The following is a 25805-nucleotide window of genomic DNA, read 5'->3' as shown; positions in this document are numbered from 1 at the left end:
TGTCCAGAAGCCTGAAAATGTGATGTGGGAATAGGAATATGTGGCATTTAGATTCAGGCCAGGAGATGTCCCCAAGAAGCCCATGAGGTAGGCTTCCATTCACACCAGAATCCAATGTTCCTTCAAGTTCCCATCAACCAACGTTCAGCACCTTGGTAAGCCTTTTCATGTTTCTTCTTTTCTGTTTCAATATAATGTTCTGATGCTCCTTTAATTTTCTGGACCCAGGCAGTTCTGCAGAAGTGAACATTATTTTATTTTTATTTTTTACAAAAATAAGAACCACAAAAACAAAGCGAGATGAACATTCTCTGAGCTCACCTTTCATTGATGTTGTCTGTTTTTAGTGTATATACTCTATCAATGTGGGAGATGTGGAAAACTGGCTCTTCACTGGAAGGGTCACTCGGCAGTTTCACTAGGACTTCATTAAGAAAAACAGGCTGAAAGAAACACAAAGGCAGCTTCAAAAAAAACACTTGGACAAGCTGAAACGAAATTATAATTAAATTTATTGTGTCCGAAGAGACCACTGCAGCTACCACTGAGAGAGAATCCCCTGCTACACTGGGGAAGAGGCCCCAGATCTTTAAGGGAACTTATTTCCCATGGGGCTGGGCATACACAGAGGGCGAAAACCGTCTTCAGTTGGCAACTCATAATGTAAATTGTTTCTCCTGGATTGTTTTAGTTTTAGATACCTGAAGAAGTGTGCATGCACACTTCTCATACGAATGACAAACTTAGTTGGTCTCTAAGGTGCTACTGGAGGGAATTTTTTAATTTTGTTTTAATTATAGAAGATCTGTCTCTACTGACAGTCAAAATTAGTACTGATAGGAGACTGAAATTGTACAGTTAACTTCAGCATCCTAGTAGATCAAGAAACTCTATTAAATAGTAAAAAGGTTATTATTTCTATTAAAGAAAACATCCCTCTCCTCCCCTTTCCAAATGCACAATTAAGATGCTTTAATTTACTCACCGTTTTGTACATTTTGAACTGAGTATTTGATTTTGGGTTGAACAATTTATCTGACCCCGTGGATACAAACTGCTTGACCATGTAGGTGAGAAGTAGGAAGTCACTGAAGAGGAATCCATATAATTCTTTGTTGCTTTTTGTTTTATAGAGTTTGCCACTGTGCAAAAGCTTCCTTGGTCCCAAGCAATTGGTCAGAGAGTTAAAAATCAGTTGCTAAAAGGAAAAGAAAACCAATGCGGCAATACAATGACTTCTCACCATCAGAGAGAAAATTCTACTCCAAACCAAAGCCATTTTGCTACCCTTAATGTACGCTGTTGGGCTATACCCATTGAACTGTCATCAACAGGGCCACTTCTATCAAGAACCCCTAATAATAGCATTCCCAGCACCTATTTCCTCCTTTTTATCCAGTCCTTCCCACCCCAGAGAGTTACCTCAGCAAGGCCCTCACACTGAACATGGGACTGGATCCATTCAAGCCTGTCTGAATTCTCCTTTTCTCGCACTCCCTCATTCACCTGGGAACACAGCTCCTCAGCCCGCTCAAGAGCCAGCTTCAGATTACTGTGATCTGGGTGAGTTTCAGGGGAATTTTCCAGAATCTGGTTAGAAAAAAACAGACAAAGAAAAGTGCAGTATTAGTTAAATGGGGGGAGGGTGGGGAGAGATATCATAGAATCATAGAGTTGGAAGGGACCTTGAGGATCATCCAGTCCAACCCCTGCAAGGCAGAAATATACAGCTGTCCCTTATGGGGATCAAACCTAGGTGTTATCCACACCAATATGAGCAGTTTTTCTGATTTTTTTAATAAATACACTTGGAGTTCTCTGCTTGTTCTCACACAATATTGTCAATCAAGTTAGTTTATTTAATTTCCATCCCACCCTTCCTCGCAAAGGATCCCTCAGTGCTTCAGAGAACAATTATGCTGATACTCACACTCTTTATGAGAAGAGGGTAGCGAGTGATTCTTTGCATAGGCTTCAACAGGAAGCTGGAGAGTGGCATTCCTTTACAGCGAGGATCCGAAGCCAATTTCTACAAGGTAAACCGGTATTTTTGAGAGGCTGCATTATTGCTACTGATCAACATTGACAGAGGGCTTTAAAAGGTGCAAACAGTTGTACAAGCTTCAGTTTGTTATCTTTTGCAAAAGAGCAGCCCCTTGGGTCTCTGTTGTCTAGAGGGAGAATATGAAGGGGGAGAGTGTGACTTATCTCAGGCTGCTCCGTTAGAAAAAGGAAAACCTGCTGCAGAGCTAGAACAAGGCTCCATTCCCTGCAGCATTTCCCAAGGGAAGCAAAACTCTTTACATGAGTGGAGTTCTAGTAAAGAGGTCTTTCCATTCCACCTTAAGAGCAGACATGGAAGTGTTGCGTCTGCCTAACACACACCAGCGCTGCATGCTGGAACTTCCATTTGTGTATAACTTTCTGCTTTGCTCTGGACATGTAAGGGGGCGGAGTTACAGAGAACAGCCCCCCCCATCATAAAGTCCAGCTCCTCCAGCAGTCAGAGCTCCAGCAGCGGGTCCAGTGAAGGGCAGGAGGAAGTGAGCAGGTCGGTCCAGGGCTCCAGCAGCATCCAAGAGCCGCGACTGCAGCCTAGAGCTCCTATACAGGAAATGGCCAGCAGAGGAGCATCGGACAGGCGCCCTTTCCCCCCAACGCCTGATTTGAGGCGTGGCAGCTCCCGTAGGAGCAAGGGGCGGCGCTTTGGGATCCTCAAACTACTTTGCTGGGCGCATAGCCGGAAAGCGCCATTGCGAGATTCTGATGAAGACTGAACAGTCATGTTTCTCTTATCTCTTGCACTGTAAATAAGCATGCACCAATAAAAGTCTTAAAGACACGACGGTGTGGAGCGTTGTTACTCGAGGGTAGCCACCAGCATCTCTGACAGGACACAAAGGAGATCAGACATGTTTCCCTTTTGTCCTGACTTGCGCTTAATAAACTGCTTGTAAATATGCTACCACAGTCTCTCTCTCTCTGGCTACATTTGCTGCATAGTGGAATCTGTTGGAAGAGAGTGCGCCCAGGCTTCTGAGCAAGTCTGGGTCACTGATTTATGCTGCACCAAGGACCGGAGATTGCCCGGCATGTTGGCCGGCTGGGCTGGAGCCAGCTGGGGGCCTGCCAGATGCCTCCGTTTCCTTGGTCACATTTCCCCTGTTTCCTTGGTTGTTACATGGAAGGGGCAGCATTTTCTCTTGATCCTCCCTCCCTCAAGAATCCGCTCTGCAGGGTTGGTGACCTCTCTGGAACAGCACAGAGGGCTGTGGGGGAAGGGAAGATCTGCTCTCCCTTGTACTCCAGTGGGAGATTCTGCAAGATCCCCGCTCCTCCTAAGGAGCCTTTCCATTTGTGGAGACTACTTGCAGCCACAGTCAGACCTATTCAAAGAACAAGGAGAATTGAGGTTTGATAGCGTGGCAGAGAAGCTGGCTGAGAGTCAAGTGAGCATGCAGCCAAGGGGCACTTTTAGCTAAATGCCTGGGCAGAGACTGGTGTGATATACTGTACAAAAGAAGGAAGAGCCTGTTCCCAAGGTAGATGTGGCTATTGGAGAGCTTGTGTTACATCTGCCACAGCCTCAGAGAGAAAAGAGACATGATTGAATTAGGAAGCTACTGTACTTTCATAAATTCTTTGAAATCTGGTTCTTCATCCGTTTTCTGCTGCAGGAGGGCAGCCCCGTTCAGCTGGCAGCTGCAAAACCGGATATAGGCTTGCATTTGCGACAGTTCAGCAGCCAGAATGTCACCAATCATCTGCACGGGCATTTTTTCACCCCCCATCTTCTTACGCACACGCAGGGCTCTGGAAGAAAATAAAACGACAGGGAAGCAGTTTGAATCCAGAGCTTTCAACAGGAACAAGCTACGGAAGGGCTCACCAGTTACTGTCACACAGAGATCCCATGTGGCAGGGTCAACTCTGTTGAGAAGATGAAGTAAGTGGCTCTGGCTACCTCACCCAGGAGCTCATTCAGAACCTGGAGGTCACACCCACGGTCACAACCTAACTTGCTGTTTGACGGCTCTTTAAGGAACCATTAAAGGAAGGCTGGACATATCCAAGAACACAGGGACTGCTAACCCAATTCCTATTTGGTTGTGGCGTTTATAGACTGATACACCCAGCAAGACAATCCACTGTCACGGTGAAAACAAGCTTTTTAAAAAGGCCATTTCAAAAGCCCAGATTTCTGCTTTCCCTGCATTGTACATGTGCTTATTTTATTTGCTTCTGGTACTTCATTTCTTCAGGGATGTTTTTTTACTCTTCTCAATCAAGGTTGCATTTAGTGAATTTGAAATCATATCACATAAGACTACAAATTGAACCAAAAGCTTCCCAAACAGAAACTGAGGAGCAGAGAGAGACACTTTCATTTTTTTCTGACAAAACGTTAAAAAGTACAGCTAAGATGCTTCGGAGATGTCCGAAATACTTTTCTTTCAGCCCAATTGTGGAAGACATGTTTTACGTGCCAGGTTCCATCCCCTGCACCTCTGATTCCTCAAGTAGCAGGACTGGAAAACACTTCGGAGACCCTGTAGAGGAGTCAGTGCAGGCAACATATTTGTCAATCTCCCTAGTCTTTCTGAATGATTTTAAGAGAAAAATATTAAGGCCAAATTTGGCTTGCCCACAGTGCTATACATGTCCACACAGACATAAGTACCATTGAGTTCAGTATAGCCTACTCCTATGTAAGTGGGTGTAGACTGTAGCCTCAATGGTTCTATTTTGTTTATTTGGACTGAAACAGCTAAAGCCACAAAAGCTAAGAAAGGAGTAGTAGCACTTACTTCAGTAACTTTGTATTAGACATGATGAGTTCTTTCCAGTTAACAAAAATTAATCCCATTTCTGCTTCTGAGAGACAGCCTGTTTCAGTCATTTGTTTCTGGAAAACCTACAGTCAGATACAAGGAGGGGAAAAGGAATTTTAAATACAGTGTGATGTTCCCCTCTCAAATTAAGAACTGTTTGATAACTCACAGTCACAAAACTTAAGTTTTCCTTTGTTCCTAACATTATTGTTTCTTTGCTGCCAGATATTTCTTCCAAAACACTTAGTCTAATTGAGGTGATCAGAAAATAAGAGCAGGATCAAAAGGTTTCCACAGATCCAGTCTGCTATGGGTGATCTCCTTAGAGACCACAAGATATCTAAAGATCCTAGTAACTCATGTTGACAATGTATATTAAGCAGTGGCAATGAGTCCCAATGGTACTTTTATTGTGATGGATCCCTGAATTGAGATCCTGTCTCAGGGACTGCCTGACATTCTTTGATCATCAGGGGAAATAGAAACAAAAACTGCAGCTGAAGGTGCAGTCTGTGAATTTGTGTTAAAGCTTTTGCACAGCTTTCATTTGAGAAAAAAGGTCTTAATGGTCTAAACCAAATTCAAGGTCTAAACCACTGAGCCTCTTGGGCTTGCTGATCAGAAGGTCGGCGTCTCAAATCCCCACGATGGGATGAGCTCCTGTTGATCGGTCCCAGCTCCTGCCAACCTAGCAGTTCGAAAGCACGTCAAAGTGCAAGTGGATAAACGGTTTCGCCAGAAGCAGCTTAGTCATGCTGGCCACATGACCCGGAAAAACTGTCTGTGGACAAACACTGTCTCTCTCGGCCTGTAAAGCGAGATGAGCACCGCAACCCCAGAGTCATCTGTGACTGGACTTAACTGTCAGGGGTCCTTTACCTTTAATAAGGGATTCAAGGCAATACATTTATCACTACCTTTTGTGTTCAGGGAAATCTCACCTCTAGGACAAGCTGAAGGTCTTCCATGTATTTTTCCTCGGTCTGGATCAGCTCATGTATGTAGCCCTGCCTCTTCCTTTCCATGGGCTGCATTGTGTCAAGACTTTGGAGATCTGCACACCCTGGGGGAGGAAACAGTCCGAGTCACTTGGAGCCCAAGTGCCAACTTAACACCAAGCAAAAAATAGACAGGGAACGCTTTTGATAAATGTGGAGAAGAAAACTGGCTTTGAAATAGCTGGGTAGGAACCCCAACGTGTGGCTTGTGGCAGAGTTTCTCCATGAGCAGCCTGTGGGTCTCTCACCAGCCCTGGGACAGGAGAGGAGGCAAAGCATCTGCTCTCGACAGAAGAATCATGTAATGCAGCACTGCTCTTGTCACAGTAAAGGCTTGGAGAAGTGCTTCCAGGAGCCTTCATGTGGTGATGCTAACGTTAGAATCTGTTCGGTGAGACATGGCAGAAGAGGATGAATTGCCCCTCTCCTTCCTACACAGTAGGGCTGGGCGATATATCAATATATTGTCTTATATTTATATTAAGAGCAAATTGTGATAACCATTTTTTAAAAAAATAACCTGGCAATCTATTGTGAATTGTGTGTGTGCTTGTGTGTGATAGTCAAAAAGGACGTTGTTGCAAAAATTGGGAAGCCGATGCTTCTTCCTGTCCTGGGCAGCCGTTGCAATTGTGAATTCTGCCTCCGCTGCTCTTTGAGAAATGGTGTGTGCGCTGCAGGGTCATTCTCTGCCTTAACTCCCTAGGCACAAATCGTCCTTGGAGATACAGTGGTACTTTGGTTTATGAACTTAATCCTTTCTGGAAGTCCATTCTTAAACCAAGGCACGCTTTCCCTGAAGAGGCCCCCCACTGCCAGGGTCCTTCCACCATTCGGCTTCCATTTGTAGACCGAGGTAAAGTTTGCTAACCGGAACACTACTTCTGGTTTTGCAGAGTTCTTATACCGAATAGTTCATAAACCAGACTGTTTTTAAACTGAGGTACCACTGTATATTATGTGTGTGTGCGTGCATGTGCAGCCTAACTCTTCCTGGGGGCTCTGTCTCCTGAGCAGGTGGAGCTGAGCAGCCTGCAAGCAGGAACGTCCCTCCCTCAGAGACACCAGGCTGGTAGGTGGCTTCGGGAGAAGCATGGCTTCTGGAATCTGGAGCCCCTTTTCTTCCCCTGTTCTCACATAAAAATATTAACTGGGGTAATAGTAATAATAATAATTTATTACTTGTACCCCACCCATCTGTCTGGGTTTCCCCAGACACTCTGGGCAGCTTCCAACAGGATATTAAAAATACATTAAAACAGTCATTAAAAAACTTCCCTAGCATCAAAATTCAATTTAATATATAGTCCTCAACATGTCAGATATTAAACTGATAAGAGCACATACTACACATGATCTTAGCCAAAAAGCCAAGAAGCGAAAATGAAAAAGATGCTGCTTTAACATAAGAGCTGCTTCCCTCTTTCCCCTGCTGGGATCGCTGATTGTGGGTGTGCAATTGTCTGTGTCTCCCTCCCTCCCTCCGTGTTTGTGTGCACACATTTTGTTTTTGTGAAGAACAACACATTGGGGTTTTTTTAATAAAAAAAATGAACCCAGCCTCTCTCTGCTGGCAGGCGGCAGCTCCTCTTAACTTTAAAATGGGTTTCTGGCCTGACATCATGGCCATGTCGGGGCAGTGTAGCTGTCTGTGCAGGGGGAAGCCAGGATTTACGAGGTAAAATTCCTGGCAATGCTCCTCAGGGTTATCCTGCGGTGTCGCTTAAGCCTGTACCTGCCAGCTGGAAAGGCAGAACAGGTGCGACCTGGGAAGTGTGTCCCTGCCATGGACGAACCTCCGTCTCCGGCATGAGCTATGATCAGTTCCCCAAGAATCTGGAACATGGGCTTTAATTAAGGGGTGCTCCTGAAAGGGCATATGATAATGGGCTGCAATTAATCAGCTGCCAAAAGGACTGGACTTGAGCTGTGAAGGTATTTGAATGACTTTTTACAAGCACAAAAATACTTGCAGCAGCCAGAACGGGAGTGGAAGGCAAGGCAATGCTTGTTATGATGATTACTAAATTGTCTTTTTCTTTCTTGACCTCCCCTGCTAAATGAAAGAATCGTGCGCAGTCGCTATGTTCTGTCTAATACTGAGGGAAGAAAGGGGAAACACTCTCTACAAAGATTCTCACAATGATTTTATATACCTTCTCCTTCCAACCAAGGTTGAAATAGACAATATTGAAATTATCTTTGGGCTGGAGTGGACAAGAGACTAATTTGGTAAAATGAAGGACTCTGTTCTCTAACTGCGGGCTGAAGAAAATAATTCCTGGAGTTTTAATGGTAGAGTAGCCATCTGTTGGGGGGGGGGGTAATTTAGAGCCCAGTAAATGTTGGCGTATTTAAGCAGAGTAACTATTGCACAACAAAAAGTGTTTTGAGGAAACTGCAAAGTATAATCAGGAGTGGATTTAATTAAAGAACAAGTTACACTAATCATAAGAACATTACAGAATCATGACCCACCACCCAGGGTACTGAGCGAGGTACGCAGACCTCCTCATATACTGTATGCAATTGCTGACACGCCTTAAATCAATACAAGCTTAACAACAACTGCTGTCCTGCCCCACAGCTGCAAAACTAGGTCATTACATTTCCTTCTTTCTTTTAAAGAGATACACATTTCTGTGGAACAGTAATGAACCTCAAACTGTAAATCACTCAACATTTCCCCTGCGGTTCATTATTGTGGAACAACATTAAGCATATTTTGTAAATGTCTTTCATGTGTGACCTTCGGAAGCACTTTAGTGAAAATATCCAAAATTGGACTCACCTGGAACATACTGAAATACAATTGTTTCGTCAGCAATCATTTTCTTTACAAATTGCAAACGTAATCTTAATACTCTAGTGCGCTGTGTATTAGTTTCTGAACACAGAATAGTGAGTCCACTCTGGGAATCAAGATAAACTTTCACTGGTAATGTTACTTGCATCTTCAAATCTTCAAATACTTGTAAATACCATTCAATATCACAAATGGCCTGAACACATGCGCATAGCTCACACTCAGTTGTGGAGAGACAAATAATTGTTTGATTTCGAGACTTCCATTCAAAAGGACACCCGTTATAACAAAACATCATACCAGACACACCTCTGTAATTATTTTGCTCCACTGCATGAGATGCATCACAGAAAATTTCAAAACCTTTGTCAACACATGATGCAAACTGCAACCTATAATGTTTTGTATGTTTGAGATACATTACCACTCTTTTAAGAGCAGGAAAACATTGCGTAGTGGGCTCAAAATTCCACAAATTTTGCCAGAAAATGAAAAGCATACGTTATATCTGGTCTTGAAATTCTTTGAATGAAATTAAGCTTGCCTATGGCAGAACGATACAAAGTTTTGTTAAGAAATGGCTTATCTTCATCTGTAAATGTGAAACCCCACACCACAGGCGTTTCTTTTCCATTTGCATTGTCTAAACATAACATTTCTGTAAGATCATCAATTTTCACAGTTTGATGAACTAGAAAAGATCCATTTTTGCCTTTCTCAATTTGCATGGATAAGTAATTTTTAGCTATGCCCAATTCAACCACATCAAATTTTCTCTGTAACTGTGACACTATTTGTTTATATTCCTGCTTAGTTTTTGTAGAAATTAACACATCATCTACATAAACACATATTTTTGTTACAGAATTTGCATTTCCTTTTACAAACACACAGTTGTCTGCTTTTCCTTGCAAAAAACCAAAATCCAGTAATTCTTTCGCCAATGTTTGGTGCCAGTTTCTTCCACTCTGGTGCAAACCATAAAGAGATTTATTTAGTTTGCATACCAATCCTTCAGCGGCATTTACGCCATCAGGAACTCGCATAAAAATTTGTTCTTTTAAATCTGCAAACAAATATGCAGTTTTTATATCTAAATGATAAACAGAATGTCCACGCTGGGATGCGTCTTTTAACAAAAGCTTAACTGTCTCATATTTTACACTTGGTGAGTAACATAAATCATAATCCTCGCCTGGAACTTGTTGAAATCCCCTGGCTACTAATCTTGCTTTGTACCTTACCACTTCATTCTTGTCATTCATTTTAACTTTATAAACCCACTTTGAGTCAATTACTCTCATATCTGGGGTTTGTGGTACAAGAGACCAAGTGTTATGCTCTTTTAAAGAAGTTATCTCAGAATCCATTGCTTTATACCAATTCACAGTTCCTTGCTTAGGTAAGTTTTGAACTTCATGGTAGCTTTTAGGCTCAAAAATTGCCTTCTTGGCATACACAGTGTTAAACTGTTCATTTGCAAAACGTTTAGGCTCTTGTCTCTTTCTACCTGACCGTCTGAGTCCAGAAGGAGAACTTGACCCTTCAGACTCAGTGGAACCGTTTGAACTACTAGTCTCAGATTTGAATCATTTTTGTCGGACTGCTGAAACTCCTGAGGGCTTCGTTTACGATCGGGAAACTCAAAAGAACTTAACCTCCGCTCGGGTGTCTGTAGCTTTAAAATTTCAAATAAATCACCAGACCCAACAGGTTTTCTGTCTTCAGCATCACCACTATCCCCTGCTGCTCCTTCTTCTCTTGCTACTTCTATTTCCTCCTCAGTATCATCTATACCATAAGTATCTTGGAAAACAGCAACTGCATTCCAATTTACAGTTGGGATTATGCTTCTGGTTATATGAAACATGCCAGTGGCTGGTATATAAACTCCTGGTAGCCCATTAATCTTCCCTGAGCACTATGCTCATCCAATTTCTGAATAGCAGGGTAATGCATGATAAGATTTGAACCCCAAATGCGTAGATATTTTAGGTTAGGGCGTTTTCCAAACAACATTTCATAAGGAGTGACATCTAAACCAGAATGATAACTGCGGTTCTTCACATAACAATAGGCAATGAGAGCTTCAGCCCAAAACCCTTTGGGCAAATTAGCATCATACAGATAAGTTTTAACACCTGCCTGCAAGTCACATTGCACAACCTCAACAAGCCCATTCTGGAAAGGACTTCGGGGGCAAGATAACTCCTGCGCTTCCAGGAAACGCTCAAACTCTTCAGAAACAAATTCTCCCCAGTCAGAAAAAAGATTCCTTATAGGTTTGTTAAAGTGTGTTCTTACCCAGTTGCAAAAAACTTTATACTTCTCAAATGCTTGTGACTTCTCAGCAATTGTATAAACCCAGGAAAATTTACTATACTGATCTATCAGAGTTAACCAATACTTTGAACCTCCTAATGATGGTGGGAGTGGCTCAACTAAATCACAATGCACGTGCTCAAATGGCCCTGATACTTTTCTGTCTGAGCATTTACCCTTGCGTGCAACCTTTATCTTATTCTTACAACAGGATATACATTGCATATAGTATTTAAATGGCTTTAAATTCAGTCCATCAACAATATTCTTTGTCTTTATCACGTCAGCAAAGTTCAAATGTTCTAGAAGTTTGTGTGCTTCATGGATACATCCAGAATGTGGTTTTACATTTTTCAACCCCTGTCTTGACTGTATTACTTTGCAATTTACAGGTGGTTGTGAATAGCTCTGAAAGGACAGTCTATATAAGCCCTCAGACTCCCAGGCATATAATACACGTTCGTTTCCATCGAAAAACTCACATATTGTCTTAGTAAAGCACACAGTTATTCCTTGATGAGCAAAGCAACTTACTGACGGGCAGTAAATGCAATTTGCTATCGTGATGTTTAAAGAGTCAAGTTTAATTGTACCCCTGCTGTACTGGAAACCAGGGAATCCTACAAAGCCCTCTTGCAGCCCTAATCCAGCCAAACGTTTCAGAACCATTTTCAGAGGCCCATATGCAATGTATTGCAATAAACTTGCGAGGTTACCTCGGCCTGGGCAGTGGAGGGCAAGCTGTCTCCATCCAGGTTTCTCCGAAGCCCCGTCAAAGGTGGTAACAGGTGCTGACTTGGCCTCTGCTGACTTGGCCTCAGCATATTGGCTCTGTAAGAACCTCCATGCTGCAAACCTGAACTGTGGGGAAAGCTTTCAACTTTCCCCAGTACAATTGCTACTAGAAACATTTTCCATTTCTTTCTCAAAGGATAACCGACAAAGAAAAGTGGAACCAAATTGTAGGGGAATCATCAAGCTTTCCATGACCCTTTAACCTTAACCTCTTCCATAACCCAAGTTTTCTAAATCTTAGAAAGGTCTAACATATTGACGCAAAACTATTAACCAATTAAATTCAACCCACTGGTGCATGAAGAAATGGGGCCTTTATAGTTGTTTTGTTGAAACAGTTGCTATCTTTGGGTGCAATCCTAGCTCCATTCCCCTGGGAGTAAGCACCACTGAATTCAAGAGGGCTTTCATGGTTAGAATTGAGCCATCAGTCACTGAGTGCACATTTGAGCACACTTGGCTGAGCCTGATGGGAGCTGGGAGAAACCCCCTTGACTCTGCTGGCTGGCAGTGACAGCTCACCATCTCTAGAGACACAACTCTTTGAGTAAGGTAAGTCGAGTTACTGACACTGTCAACACGGTCTGACCCTCCTAGTTTGACCACTGAACCACTCTAGCACAATAGCTCTCCACGCCCAGAGATAAATTTAATTAGGCTAACCGTAATGGAAAAGAAATCATACACAAGCATATAACTTTGTGTGTCTCTTTAATAAAGTATTTTTGCATAGTTATTTCCAGTTTTCAAAAAACAAAAACAAATAACCATAATCTCATATACAGCATATGCTGTGCTTGCGTGGTGAGACACTAAACATTATTTCAAATACTACAGAGTCCAAGAAGAAAAAAGTTATTAAGGCAGCATACAACACTATAATATGTAAGAATTTAACATAGCTCATAAAAGGAATACAACCCTATTTATGTGTCCTTAGACTTAAGACTCGTCGAGTTTAGAGGATCTTGCTCTCAGGTGTGTAAAGAATTGCAGTCAAAATGCATCTTTAACTGGAAGCAACCCAACTGATCTCGACGGGGCTCATCCATGAGGACACATGCGCAAGATTGCACTGTAAAGCAGCAGCATGTTGTGGCAGCCAAAAACACCACTACAAATCATACGTCTGTCAGCATTCTTGTAACAGATTGATTGACATCAGTTTATGGTTGGATTGCATAGAAGGAGCACAAAGCCTCAAGTCCTGGTATAACTGTTAAAACAAATCACAATTTGATGATGTGGTTCAATCATTTTATGTTGAACTATAAAATAAAATAAAAATTGTAGTTTTCTAGCTGCTTAGGTGCCCATCCAAAATATCCACAAAATCATGAACCATCTTTTGAGTTCTCCAGAACTCTTAATTAGGCTGGGTTGTAATTTCCAGGTTTAGCCAAGAACCCTCAATTCCTAATTCCCCCCTTACTTTTGTGAGATCTTTATGGGCATCCTACTCTTTGGCTAATTCTCCTCTTGTTCTCACCCCACCACACCCAAAAAGCATACTACCAAAATCTGCCTCAGAGGGAGATTTTGGGAGTGCAAGGATGCAAGGTGAGGAGGGAAAGCTTATTCTGTTGCACAAGTGGGTAGACATAACAATAACAGGTACCCAAAGTAATCTGCAAGAACAAAGCCATTTGTATTTAAAGCGAAAGGCCTACAGTTCAGAGAGCCCAATGTATGCACACCTAAAAGCTACAGTAAGTCTGTCTGCCAGAACGTTTGGCTTTTGGTTTGAAAAGCAGAGGCAACCTAGAAACTTTTGGAACTGTCAGAGCTGCCTGATATGCATTTGTAAATAGGCAATTGTTAAATTACTGCTCTCTGGGGTGCAGGAGTTTAAAAACTCTACTCAATACAGTGTATGGATTTAAAAGCTTTATGTTTTTGGCTTTTCTTCTAACAGTTGGCATGAAGAGGTTCTTTAATCTCACCCTGCAATTCAGCAGGCAGGACTTTTCAAAGATAATTCATCCAGCAACTAAATTGGTTTGATCAGCAGTTTCTGAATGATTAGCCAACAAATAAAAAACAGAAAACAAAACCCTTTCACAAGTTACTGGGAACTCAGATTTTGTCTGAACCCTTGTATGTGGCTAAATTCAGGTCAGCAAAAATGGCAGCACCAATGTTTGAAGTCTGCCAAGGGCTTGATGAACTTCGTGATTGAGATGCTATAAACAGAGAGCTCCAGCCCGTCAAGTCGCCATGTGGGGCTGGAAGGCTGGACTTTGGATTAGAAACATTTCCAGAAGAGCACATCAGAGATCTTTTGGCTGAAAGTTGCTAAGCCGCAATCACAGTTTGTGAGAAGAGGATGCAATACTGCACAATTAGCATTTTTATTGATATAGCATCATAACATTTGCTAAATGTCCACTATCCAGCAGAAAGACGGGAGGGGGAACCAGCTGAACAACCAATATTGATAATTTGATTCTTTGAGATATGATCACAGGAAAACACAAGTAAGAGAAAACCCATTCATAATTTATTGAGGCACATAACTCTCCTGAATTGCACATAAAACCCTCCCCACAATCTGTTACTTGATAAAAGTATATACAGGAATCTTTTTCTTTCCTTCTTTCTTTCTTTGATAAAAGTCTATTAAGAATACATAATATTCATTTTATTGAGGTGAGAACCCTAAACAAACTTAAATGGAACTCTTTTCCAAGTAACAGGATTACACTGTTAGAATGCTGAACAAAATACTTCCGAGTTAATGAAATTAACACTTTTTGATAGTACCGCCTAAGTTTTGCATATCCAAACTGTAAACATTTCAGATTGCACATATCACAATTGTTGCTTGCACTCTCAAATTCTAAGAAATTAATTGTCTTACCTCAATTAATTGCCTAACAAAATTGTCATCCTTTAAAAAAATACTAGCTTTCCCCAAGACATTCCGTAATCGTAAAGAAGTTAAATTACTGAAGTGGTATGCATGATAGAAAATAACATATTTAAATCACTAAAGAATTACAACCAAAATACTACTCTACCACATGTTAGCTTAATGATGCCTTAAAATGACCAATCTAAATGGAAATTTCCCTAAAACTGGGGATCCAATCACTTGTGGATATGTACTAAATTTGGTGAAAAGGGCCATTCTGTCAGACTGCCTCTGTTCTAGATCTATCTTGCCATCCTATCCTCCCCTTCCAAGGGAGAGGGAGAGGCAGAAACAGGGAACTTCAACTGATATTTGAACGGCTGCAGGATAATAATAATAATTAATAATAATAATAATAGCAGCTCTCAGTAGGAATCTCGTTTTGACAGTGTCATTGACTAGGAAATTGCCAGAGGCCAATTGCAGATCTATAAAATATTCAGTATGAGACAACATTAATACCATGTTTTATCTGTGTATCTGAAAGTGTGCATGCACACGAAAGCTCATACCAAGAACAATCTTAGTTGGTCTCTAAGGTGCTACTGGACAATTTTTTTATTTCTTTATATATTTCTACTGCGTCAGACCAACACGGCTACCTACCTGAATCTAGAACCATGTTTTATTGTTAGAGATAGTTAACTTTGGCACTAAGTGTAGCTATAGAATGTTAAAAGGAAATAGCTTGCTGTTTCTCAGGGTTCCACTACACATCACATTTAAGTATGTGTCACTGAATCACAGAGGCATTTTGTTTTTATCCAGGAAGAACCGTTGCGAGAGGGCAAGTTGGAGCGGAGCCTCCAGGCTCCTAATAATCTCCATGCTTCAAGCCACTTGCTGCCCTCAACCAGCTTTCAGATGGAAAACCTGGCCAAATAGCGTTGGTGCAGGGGTGTCCGGGGGTCTCTCTGCAGCCCACCATGCTGCATGGGACTCTATACTAAGTAATGTGAAGTTGGGTTGGAAAAGGAAGAGGAGCAGCTGAGAGAAAGGCCTGGGGGTCCTGTCGTGCTCCTTCTTACACCCCTGGGAACACAATGGGGCCTAGAAGCTTGCCCCCATCCAGTAGCTGACTGGCCCTCCCCTCCCTCCCCTGCTGCTCCCCGCACCCAGCATCACCTGAAGGATCAGCACTGATGCATCTGGCAAGGGATGAGCCAAGCCTAAGAGCCCAAAGCCCATTAGGCTCCTAATGGTGTTGTCAGGAGCAGTGGGAGGAACAGAAGAGAGACCTTTCCCCACATCTCTTTTCAATCTAAAATGGGACCACATAAAAAACAATGCCCACCAAAATAGGTGTGGTTCGGGTTTGCTCTCTACTTTAACACATAATAAAATGGGTTTTTAGAGAGATAGAGACTTTTCTCAAAATCCATATATAAAGAAGCATGTTACAGACAAGTTGGTGTTTGAGTCAGACAAAAGAGTTTTAAGATCTGAAAGCCAGCAGATACAGTGGAAGTGTAAAGTGCATAAGAAGCACACCAAGTTTTATTCCACCTCTGTTCCTTTTCGGTTCAATAGCCCAGTCATCGTGTCCAGAATCATACATGAAGTGCATGGGGAGAGATCAGCAAACCACAAATCAAGAAAGGTGCAACATCCCAAGAGCACAACTAAGCAGGTGAAACAGTACAATCAGTAGTAGGTCTTTGTGTGCCTAACGCTGCACCACATCAAGAGATACCTTGACAAGTGCACTAATTGTTCCTAAATAAAGGGAGTAGAGAGAACAAGATAGGACAGTGCAGAAAGCCACACAAAGACCCACTATCTAGTCAGTTTGCAGAAACTGTAACTGTACAATACAGAACAAAATTTGAAGTCTTGAGTGGATTTAATATTGAAGCGAAGCAAATCAATTGTTTCAGAGAGATCTGAGCAGGCTGTCCACCTGCCTCCATGCTATAGTCAAAGTTGGATAGTGGGTCTCTGAGGTGCTTTCACACTGGAAGACAACATGGGATCCTTAAAAAATACAAAAGAAAAGAAAATTAGAGATAAAAGACCACAACTAGATTTTCTGAGTGAAACCTTGCAAGGAGCCAATCAGATGGCAGAGAAAAACAATTTCTTATTAACAAGGAATTACCATGCCTCATTGCTTTGTGATGTTTTCAATGAAAACGATATGGGCAAATAATGCGCTGCTGATTTTTACTATCTGTCCAATACTAAATGGCTCAGCTTTACAAGGCTGCCAACTGCTTAACTGGAGAATAAGGGAAGCAGGAAAATTTCTAAGATTGCTCAGTGGGCTTTTGACATTTGAAAAATGTTTATGGTGTTCCTCCAACAGAACAATACTCCCTAATATCTAGAGAGTCTTGAGGCACCTGCACAGATTCATGGTACAAAGTGAGACAATCACAGATTTTCACCTGGCTCTTCATCCACGGTGGGACTGCATAGCTGTCAACCTCCGGATTTGAAGATAAGGAAATCCTATTGTGCTGTCAACTCCCAGATAGGAAAGTAAGGGCGCTGAATAAGGGAATTTCCCGCAAAAAAGGGCAAGTTGACAGACAGCACTGGGTGGGAGCTATCTCCTACTTCCCCCCCCCCCAAGTCTCCTCCCTGCCAGATGTCTCCCAAGAAGCCTTAAATTATGCTGGGGAGGGGCCACCTGTGCTCTTTCTTCTGCTATGTGCAAAGCTCTCCCTGACCTTGGAGACAAGCGGGGAGGGGAGCCAACTACAGTAGGACAGGCAAACTCCATGTATGCGTCTGCAGCTGCTGGTCCCTCCTTATCTGCTTCATGTGCTGAGTCTGCACTGCTTTCTGCATCTGGCTCTTCTTTCTCACTCCAGCCTGTTGCTTCTTCAGCTTCCAACCCTTCTGCCCCCCTCCATCCTCTCATTTGTCCCACCACCACACCCCAGGCTCTGAGCCTTCCTCATAGGAGGCTTCCCTGGCTGGTGCCTCCGACCACTTCTCTTTGTCCAGCCAGTCCAGTAAGACAGGAGAGAATCCCAGCAGAAGAGCTGAAAGCTGGCTCAAATTCTTCCCTCATGACGCACCTCCACAAAACCACTTGCAGTGTTGGGAACAAGGATCCATGCCACGCGACATGCAGAACTCCAGCATTGTGAACAAAAGCGACCATCAAGACTGTAACAACTACCGTGAGATCTCCCTGCTGAGCACCATGAGGAAAGCCTTCACTAATGTATTTCTCAAGAGATTACAGTCATTCCCTGACAGGGTCTATCCTGGGTCACAATGCAGCTTTAGAGCCGAGGTCAACAGCTGTCTGATTCTCTCACTGCGCCAGCTACAGGAGAAATGCCGAGAACAGAGATGCCCCTTGTATATCGCCTTCATAGACCTGACCTCATCAGCCAAAAAAGACTCTTGACACGGCTCCCCAAGGTAGGATGTCTGCCTAAGCTTCACAAAAGCTTCACAAAAAGATTGCACCCTTCCATGAGAATAAGCACGACTGTCCAGTAAAACAGCTCATCCTCAGATGCCTTCATTATAAAGAACGGTAATAAAGAGTCATGGACAACTTACAACTGCTAGGAGCGACGCCTCAATACCTTCCACATGCATTGCTTCAGGAAGATTTTGGTCATCACATGGCAGGACAGGCCTCAAGCAAAAATGTGCTCTCCCAAATCCCACATTCCCAGCATGTTTGTACTTCTGTATCAATGACATCTACACTGGCTTGGTCATGTTCACAGAACGGAAGATGGCAAGATCCCCAAGGACCCGCTCTAGGAGGGGAGATGGCTTCAGACACCAGACCCATTGACAGACCAACTCTGTGTTACAAAAATGTCTGCAAACATGACATGAAGGTTGGCAAAAATATGTGAATCCCTGGCAGATGATCACAGTGCCTGGAGATAGAGTCTGGTTGTGTATCTCTAGCTGAGAGCAGCCGTCGCTTCCTCCTCCTCCTCTTCACGCTCCGGTGCTGCACGCATCCTGGTGTCACCATGCCAGGGGTGCGCAGGCAGCACCGCCTTGACCGGCCTGCGGCTGCCACTTTGTCATGCAACCCAAAGTGGAGGCAAGAATCCCTGGGACTCGCCCAGGAGCATGGGGAGCATGGGCAGATGCCAAAAAGCATGCAGGGGGGAGAATGAGCAAGCAAGCTGCTTGGGGGGGGGAGGGCTGGCTTGGGCGGGGGGAGAGAACTTTTGCCTCCCTTTCCTCCCCCCCACTTAAATTCCCCTTCCCCGCATCCAGTTAACCACCTCCTTCCCCACACGCGGTCCTTGTCCCTCCAATTTGTGTCTGCCCCCCTTAAACTCCACCACCACCTCGGCCCTCCAATGGCAATGGGTAGATCACTGCCAGTTTTTGATCCTGGGTAGTAGATTGCAGCCTGGTTTATTGCTTTCATTTTATGGATCAATGGTCTCATTAGATAGTAAAATTCATGTTGAATTGCTGTTTTAGGGGTTGTTTTTAATTATCTGGAACGGATTAATCCATTTTGCATTACTTTTTATGGGAAAGCACGTCTTGGTTTTAGAATGCTTTGGCTTTGGAACAGACTTCTGGAACGGATTAAGTTTGAGAACCAAGGTACCACTGTACTACTACTACTACTACTACTACTACTACTACAGGGAAATGCAGCCGCGGCTGCTGAACACACAGGAAAAAGGCAAACATGTGCATCTACCTGTGGATCTGAATGAAGTGACTGAAGGATGTTCTGGTGAACTAGAACTCTCTGATAATAACAATGATAATAATGATCCTGAACTACAAGCATGTGAGCTGAGAAAACAAATGAATTGATGCATTAAACAAATTTCACTTACATTGCTGACTTGGGTCACAGTCTGTGGTCATTTTAACATAATTTGAAGGAAAGAGGCCTGAAGAGCCATTGATCTCTCCTTGCCACCAATCTGCATCTTCTTTATTCAGTACGTTGATAAGCTGCCCCTTGGAGAAACTGAGCTCGTCTTCATTGTTTGCCCTGTAGTCATACATTGCTATCACTTGACACACTAGAAGAAATAGAAACCCACAATAGCAGCTGTGTTATCCTGAATCAGCAAAGATACCCAGCATTCTTTCAGAATTCCAGGTCCTTTCCAAAGCAGAGGGAAAGTACCATACTTTTCCGTGTATAAGACTAGACCCCCCCCCAAAAAAAGAATGTTGAAAATTGGGCGTCTTATACATGGACGTCAAATTTGTTGCTGTAATTGGCTACTGGTGGCTGTGGCAAGGGCTGGTGTTTATTGGCTGTTGCCGTGGAAATTGAGCAGCCGATTGGTTGCGTTTGGGATGCATGCAAATGTGAGCGTAGGTTTGGCGGGTGAGTGATCTTTGCCAATCCCCCCTAAAAAAAGCTCAACAACGACTTCCGGTCTACCGCCATTGCTGACCGGCAGGAGAATCTCGAGCTCCGAGATTCTCTAGTGCTTTGAGGGAGGGGGGGAGCCACGAGAGCGCCGCGGACCCCCAAAAGAGCTCCAGATCGAGCGTTCTGGAGACGTGGGGACTCAGCAGCACCTTTTTCTGTCTCCTCCGCTCCACAGTAAGCCCTATTAAGGGAGCCGAGAGCGAGCAGAGTGGAGATGTGGAGCCTTGAGTTAATCTGCTACCCTCGCAACGTGAAGCTCCGAGCCGGCAGCCTGTGGAGTGGTGGATTTTTCCAGATTCAAAGGATTTGAAAACATTGGACACCGTGAGTAAAGGAAAATGCTTTTTAAAATTTCAATTGAAAAGATTTGGACACGGGAGATTAAAAAAGGAAGTCGATTTCCCCCATTGAGCGAATTGAGACACAGATAGCTTGCCCGAAGCCAGGAAGCTGACAGGAAGTTTTTAATTACCCAAAATCTGACTTAAAACTTTCACCCTAAGGCAGGGTAAAGGGGAGAAAAGTTGAACTTCGCAAAATCCCTGTAAAGGTTATTTAATTTGGTCTGGGGAAAGTCCCCCTGGAAGCTGGAGTCGGGTCCCTGGAGGGATCAGCGAGCCACCATTATGACATCACAATAGGATGGAATTTGTTTATCTCTTTGAGGCTGAAAACTGTCAACATTGAAGAGAGCGTAAAATATAAGGTTGTGAATAAGACGTTTGACAGATGCTCTTTTCATAAATGGATATATGAGTTTTAAGATATGAAGAAGAATTAAAATGAGAGTTTGAAACCAGATCGGGCATAATTTCTGTTTCTGAAGTTTGGAAATACAAAATGTGCCATTTCCTGCTGTAATCTGTGCTGTTCCCACGAAATTGGAGATGACCAGGATGTCAGTAGACACAACATCATCTGACTTTATTGACTTTCAAAAGGAACTTTTGGAATTGCTTTTGGATTTTGAAAGTGAACTGCGTCAGAATACTATACAGATTGATAAAATAAAACAGAACTGTGCGGAAAGTGAAAAAGGACTAATCCCAACAAAGTATGAAGAGAAGCAAGATGAACAATAATCAGCCACAGACAATGTAATTGAATTTAAAGATGAAGAAGAAGCTGCATGGAACATTGTTCCCTCAGTGAGGGGGGGGGGGGGAGAACAGGACTCATGCTTGATTCAAAGAGCCTTCAAAGAAGAACCGGCATGGAATAATGCCCTCCCAATGAGAGAGGGAGGACAGGATCCATACTGGGGCCAGAACTTAAGGGGAACCAAAATTGAGACAGGGCTGAAAAGTGGAAATGTAGTTGGATGGTATTGTGGAACAGCTAGGAAATTGGGGAGGCAGCAGGGGACGAAGAACGGAGAGTGGTGGATAGGTGGTGAAAGTGGGGTGAGGGGTAATAATGGATGTTATTTTTTTGACTGATCAAGATGGCCCGAAACTGGAATGACCTTTGGAACTGGCTGATTCATCTGGGAGACCCTGAGTCCAGGGGAGGGGGGGCTGAATTAGATTTAAGTGTTTAAATGTTATTATGATAAAAGAAATAATATTTGAATGTATGGAAAAATTTTGGGTATAAATTTGAGGCTAAGGGGAGAAATAGAGGATAGATGGATGGGATGGATGGGAAAATAAATTTAGATTTGGACTAAAAGGAATTATGGGTGGAAGATAGATAGAAATAGTTGTGAGATAATGAAAAAATGTGTTAGAATGATTTAAGATAATAAATGAAAATTGCTTAATTTGGAGTTAAAAATGGACCCAGTGCAAGGGGAATCGAGGAAGTCTACAATGTTAATTAAAATGTTAGAATTGATATGTTTTTCTTTTTTATGTTTTTATTCTTGTTTTTTGTTTGTTTTGTTTTTGTTTTTATGAATTTTTGTAATTTGTAATGTTTGAAAATCAATAAATATTATTTGAAAAAAATAAAAATAAAAAAAGCTCAACAACACTGGGCAATCTTCCCCAGAATCCCCCCAAATAGGGGTGTCTTATACACAGGGGTGTGTTACACACACAGAAAAATATGGTACTTTTATTTCTCCTGCTAGAGCACCCACCCCATTGCCATAACCAGCTGGCTTCATATCAATGGATGAAGGGAGGTAACAGGGGGATGATTTGGTAACAGAGGAAGGTTGCCCACTTGTCATTTCATACCTATTTTTTAGGCCCAGGAGAAATTTTGTTGTTCCCGCAAGGGGACAATGACAATAAAGATCTATTCTATTCTATTCTATTCTATTCTATTCTAAGCACTCCATCACTGAAGAAAATTAATTCTGTGTCCCAGCTACTTTTTAGAAATGAAAGAAGAACCACCTCAGGGTGGAAGTCTAGAAATCTCCTTTCTCCTCTTTCAGAAGCTAGTAAAAACTGTACTCCTTTCAAGTGTCCCAGAACTGATTAGGCAAGAACACATCAGAAACAAGCAATGAGAAAGGAACTGCAGGGGCCCCAAAAAGACTCAGCTCTCCACATCTGGTTGCAGAGTACTTCCCAGCTGTTTCTTGTCAGTGGTTTTCAATAATGTTGACCACAGTCTCTTTCTGGGATGGCTTGGCAGGATGGGAGTTGGGAGACTAAATTTGCAGTAGTTTCACTCCCACCTGCAGGGCCACATCCTTCTAAAACACAGTTTAGGGGATAGATCCTTAGCCCCATGGCTTTTAAGCTGTAGGGTTCTGAAGGGTGCCATCCTGTCCATCAAGTAACATCTATATAAAGTTACTGGGATCTATATAAAGTTACTATATAAAGTTACTGGGAGCTGTCATCTGGAGTTTTGGGGTAAAGTGCCAACAGGATGCGGATGACGCCAAACTCTCTCCATTCCAAGTGACTTAGAGGAAAGGCTGCTCAAGTGTTGGACCAGGGCTGAATGAGCACCAAAAACGGAAGCCTGGGCTTAGGAGCTCACTGTCACTTGGCACAGTGTGCTCAGAATTTCTCCCCATGGAAGCAGCTTCAATTACCTCAGCTATGCCCTGCACAGACACTGGGGGACATGGCAAAACCCAGCTTGAGGAAATGACTCCACAGAAACAACTGAGAAAGAAACCATTTAGTCCTCCCCTCTGCTACTTCTCCACTCAGAACTGCTGCGCCATGAAGCTGTTTGCCTTTTACAAAAACAGCTACTGGGGCCAACACATGCAGCATATTGCGTGGTTCACCCCTACATCTAAACACAAGGGAAAGTAAGCTTTAGCCACGCACCTGGGTAAGTAGCCGGTGTATTCCTTTCATTGCTTGGACCCAACAGCTTCACATGGGTAGCAGGAAACCACCCTTTCTGCCTCTTTTTCCCTCTTGCCTGCAAGGAGAATTTTAAGCTTTTGTCAGCCAACATGCAAACCACAGAAGGAAGAACCAAGCAGGCCAGCTTGGGGAACCTCCAACCTGGAGGCCTAATTGGGTCTGGCCAGGTCCTAAATTGGCTTATGAGGCTGTTTTCCCCAAACAACACTTGCCTGCCCCACAACGGATATCAGGAAAGATGTCAGGTAAGACACAGCTGTAAAGGAGCAACTGTGAACATAAAAGTGCACTCAGAATTGCCTGCACAGTTTGGACTCAAATTGTGCCTGCAATAGGACATGTTTAAAAATTGAGACCAGCTTTCCTGATGTGCAGGTGGAAGATGCCTACTTGCAGTTATGCTTTGAATCTAAATCCGAGCTTCTATCAGTGCCGACCAGTGCTGATGGTGAGCCCATTTGAAGTTGTCACCAGTTCTCACAATGCCCACCTGTCAAAGTGGCTGGATCCAGTTCCCCTTCCCCAAAGTAGACCACCTTGACCTCCTTCAAGGAAAGGTGCAATATATATGCAATATGCAATAAATAAGTTAAAGTAGTCCCAGTATACCTGAAGGAGCGTCTCCACCCCCATCGTTCTGCCCGGACACTGAGGTCCAGCACCGAGGGGCCTTCTGGCGGTTCCCTCGTTGCGAGATGCCAAGTTGCAGGGAACTAGGCAGAGGGCCTTCTCGGTGGTGGCACCTGCCCTCCCAACAGATGTCAAAGAGGAAAACAACTACCAGACTTTTAGAAGACATCTGAAGGCAGCCCTGTTCAGGGAGGCTTTTAATGTTTAATAGATTATTGTGTTTTATTTTTCTGTTGGAAGCCGCCCAGAGTGGCTGGGGAAACCCAGCCAGATGGGCGGGGTATAAATAATATATTATTATTATTATTATTATTATTATTATTATTATTATTATTATTATTATTATTAAGTTTCCCAGCTTCTTAAAAGCTCAGAGGAAAGTAGCATCAGTTGCAAGTACTGTGAGTAAATCAGCTGAAATTAACTGCAGGTAAGTTACATGATAGGGATGCGGATGGCGCTGTGGGTTAAACCACAGAGCTAGGGCTTGCTGATCAGAAGGTTGGCAGTTCGAATCCCCATGACAGGGTGAGCTCCCGTTGTTAGGTCCAAGCTCCTGCCAACCTAGCAGTTTGAAAGCACGTCAAAGTGCAAGTAGATAAAAAGGTACCGCTCCGGCAGGAAGGTAAATGGTGTTTACGTGCGCTGCTCTGGTTTGCCAGAAGTGGCTTAGTCATGCTGGCTCCCTCGGCCAGTAAAGCGAGATGAGCGCCGTAACCCCAGTGTCGTTCGCAACTGGATCTAATGGTCAGGGGTCCCTTTACCTTTAAGTTTCATGACACTCTGGGTTTTATAGCCTGAATGACATTAAAAGGCGCCTAGATCAGGCACCCCCAAACTTCAGCCCTCCAGATGTTTTGGACTACAATTCCCATCTTCCCCGACCACTGGTCCTGTTAGCTAGGGATCATGGGAGTTGTAGGCCAAAACATCTGGAGGGCCGCAGTTTGGGGATGCCTGGCCTAGATTTTAATAAGAACACATCAAGCTTTTTGCAAGCCAAACTTATGAGAGCATACTAAAATTTAAAAATATGCAAGGTTAGGGATATGCAAATGTTATCATAGAAAATATTGACTTACTGCTATTTATGTGGCATATATAGGAGTCATTGTGGATAAATCATTACACAGTAAACATCACTCCCTGGTCCCAAAGGGCTACACCACCATGGAGGACAGGAAATGCCACCTCAACAATCCTGCCACCATTAGGGCTTTTCTGTTTCTCCTACCAGACTATGATATCAGGGTGATAAGTGGGATATAAATAGTTGGAATAAACACACAAAGTAACTAAAAGTGACCAATGTGTGTGGTAAGCACAATTATGCAAAGCCAGTATATCTTAAGATGGCCGATTATCTTTCAGGATGAAAAGTGCTTTAAAAACAAAAACACATGACATGGGGCTTTGTTTGCTCCCCCCTTGTTTTCAAAGCACTTTAATTTCCAAATTTCATAGAATCATAGAATCCTAGAGTTGGAAGAGACCACAAGGGCCATCCAGTCCAACCCCCTGCCAAGCAGGAAACACCATCAAAGCATTCTTGACATATGCCTGTCAAGCCTCTGCTTAAAGACCTCCAAAGAAGGATATTCCACCACACTCCTTGGCAGCAAATTCCACTGCCGAACAGCTCTTACTGTCAGGAAGAAATTTATTTTTGAAGTGTCAGTGCATCTTTGTTAAAAACACATTTTTGCTTTTCATCTGTAGAAACCATACACAGTAGAAAATACATGTTTCACTCAGCTGGAAGTTTCAATTTTAGAGTTACGGAATTGTAGAGTTGGAAGGGACCCCAAGGACCGTCTAGTTCAACCCCCAGCAATGCAGGAATCTCAACACTCCACCCCCATCCAATCTGAAATCCTACT

The 25805-nt window shown here is 43.1% G+C and overlaps 1 protein-coding gene and 1 non-coding gene across 4 annotated transcripts in view; both read right to left on the bottom strand.

Annotated features, from left to right (window-relative positions):
- ITSN2 (intersectin 2) overlaps nucleotides 1-25805 on the bottom strand; it is a 71792-nt gene that overhangs the window by 4308 nt on the left and 41679 nt on the right. For 2 of the 3 annotated variants that reach the window (XM_035110349.3, XM_035110348.3), the window contains exons 27-36: nucleotides 23254-23350; nucleotides 19458-19649; nucleotides 5774-5895; nucleotides 4809-4915; nucleotides 3630-3813; nucleotides 1931-2029; nucleotides 1423-1590; nucleotides 986-1198; nucleotides 322-443; nucleotides 152-234 (exon numbers count right to left, since the gene is read on the bottom strand). In XM_035110349.3, coding sequence (XP_034966240.1) covers nucleotides 152-234; nucleotides 322-443; nucleotides 986-1198; nucleotides 1423-1590; nucleotides 1931-2029; nucleotides 3630-3813; nucleotides 4809-4915; nucleotides 5774-5895; nucleotides 19458-19649; nucleotides 23254-23350 — 1387 coding nt within the window. The remainder of the gene's footprint in view (nucleotides 1-151; nucleotides 235-321; nucleotides 444-985; nucleotides 1199-1422; nucleotides 1591-1930; nucleotides 2030-3629; nucleotides 3814-4808; nucleotides 4916-5773; nucleotides 5896-19457; nucleotides 19650-23253; nucleotides 23351-25805) is intronic. The other variant, XM_088667110.1, reaches the window with a different exon arrangement.
- LOC118083271 (U2 spliceosomal RNA) lies at nucleotides 7026-7212 on the bottom strand. Its single transcript, XR_004692353.1, has one exon. It is a non-coding gene; the product is annotated as a U2 spliceosomal RNA (small nuclear RNA).

The sequence above is a fragment of the Zootoca vivipara genome, chromosome 3 (genome assembly GCF_965207765.1).
Source record: "Zootoca vivipara chromosome 3, rZooViv2.hap1.1, whole genome shotgun sequence".
Lineage (NCBI taxonomy): Eukaryota > Metazoa > Chordata > Lepidosauria > Squamata > Lacertidae > Zootoca > Zootoca vivipara.
This window is presented reverse-complemented; position numbering and strand designations above follow the sequence as displayed.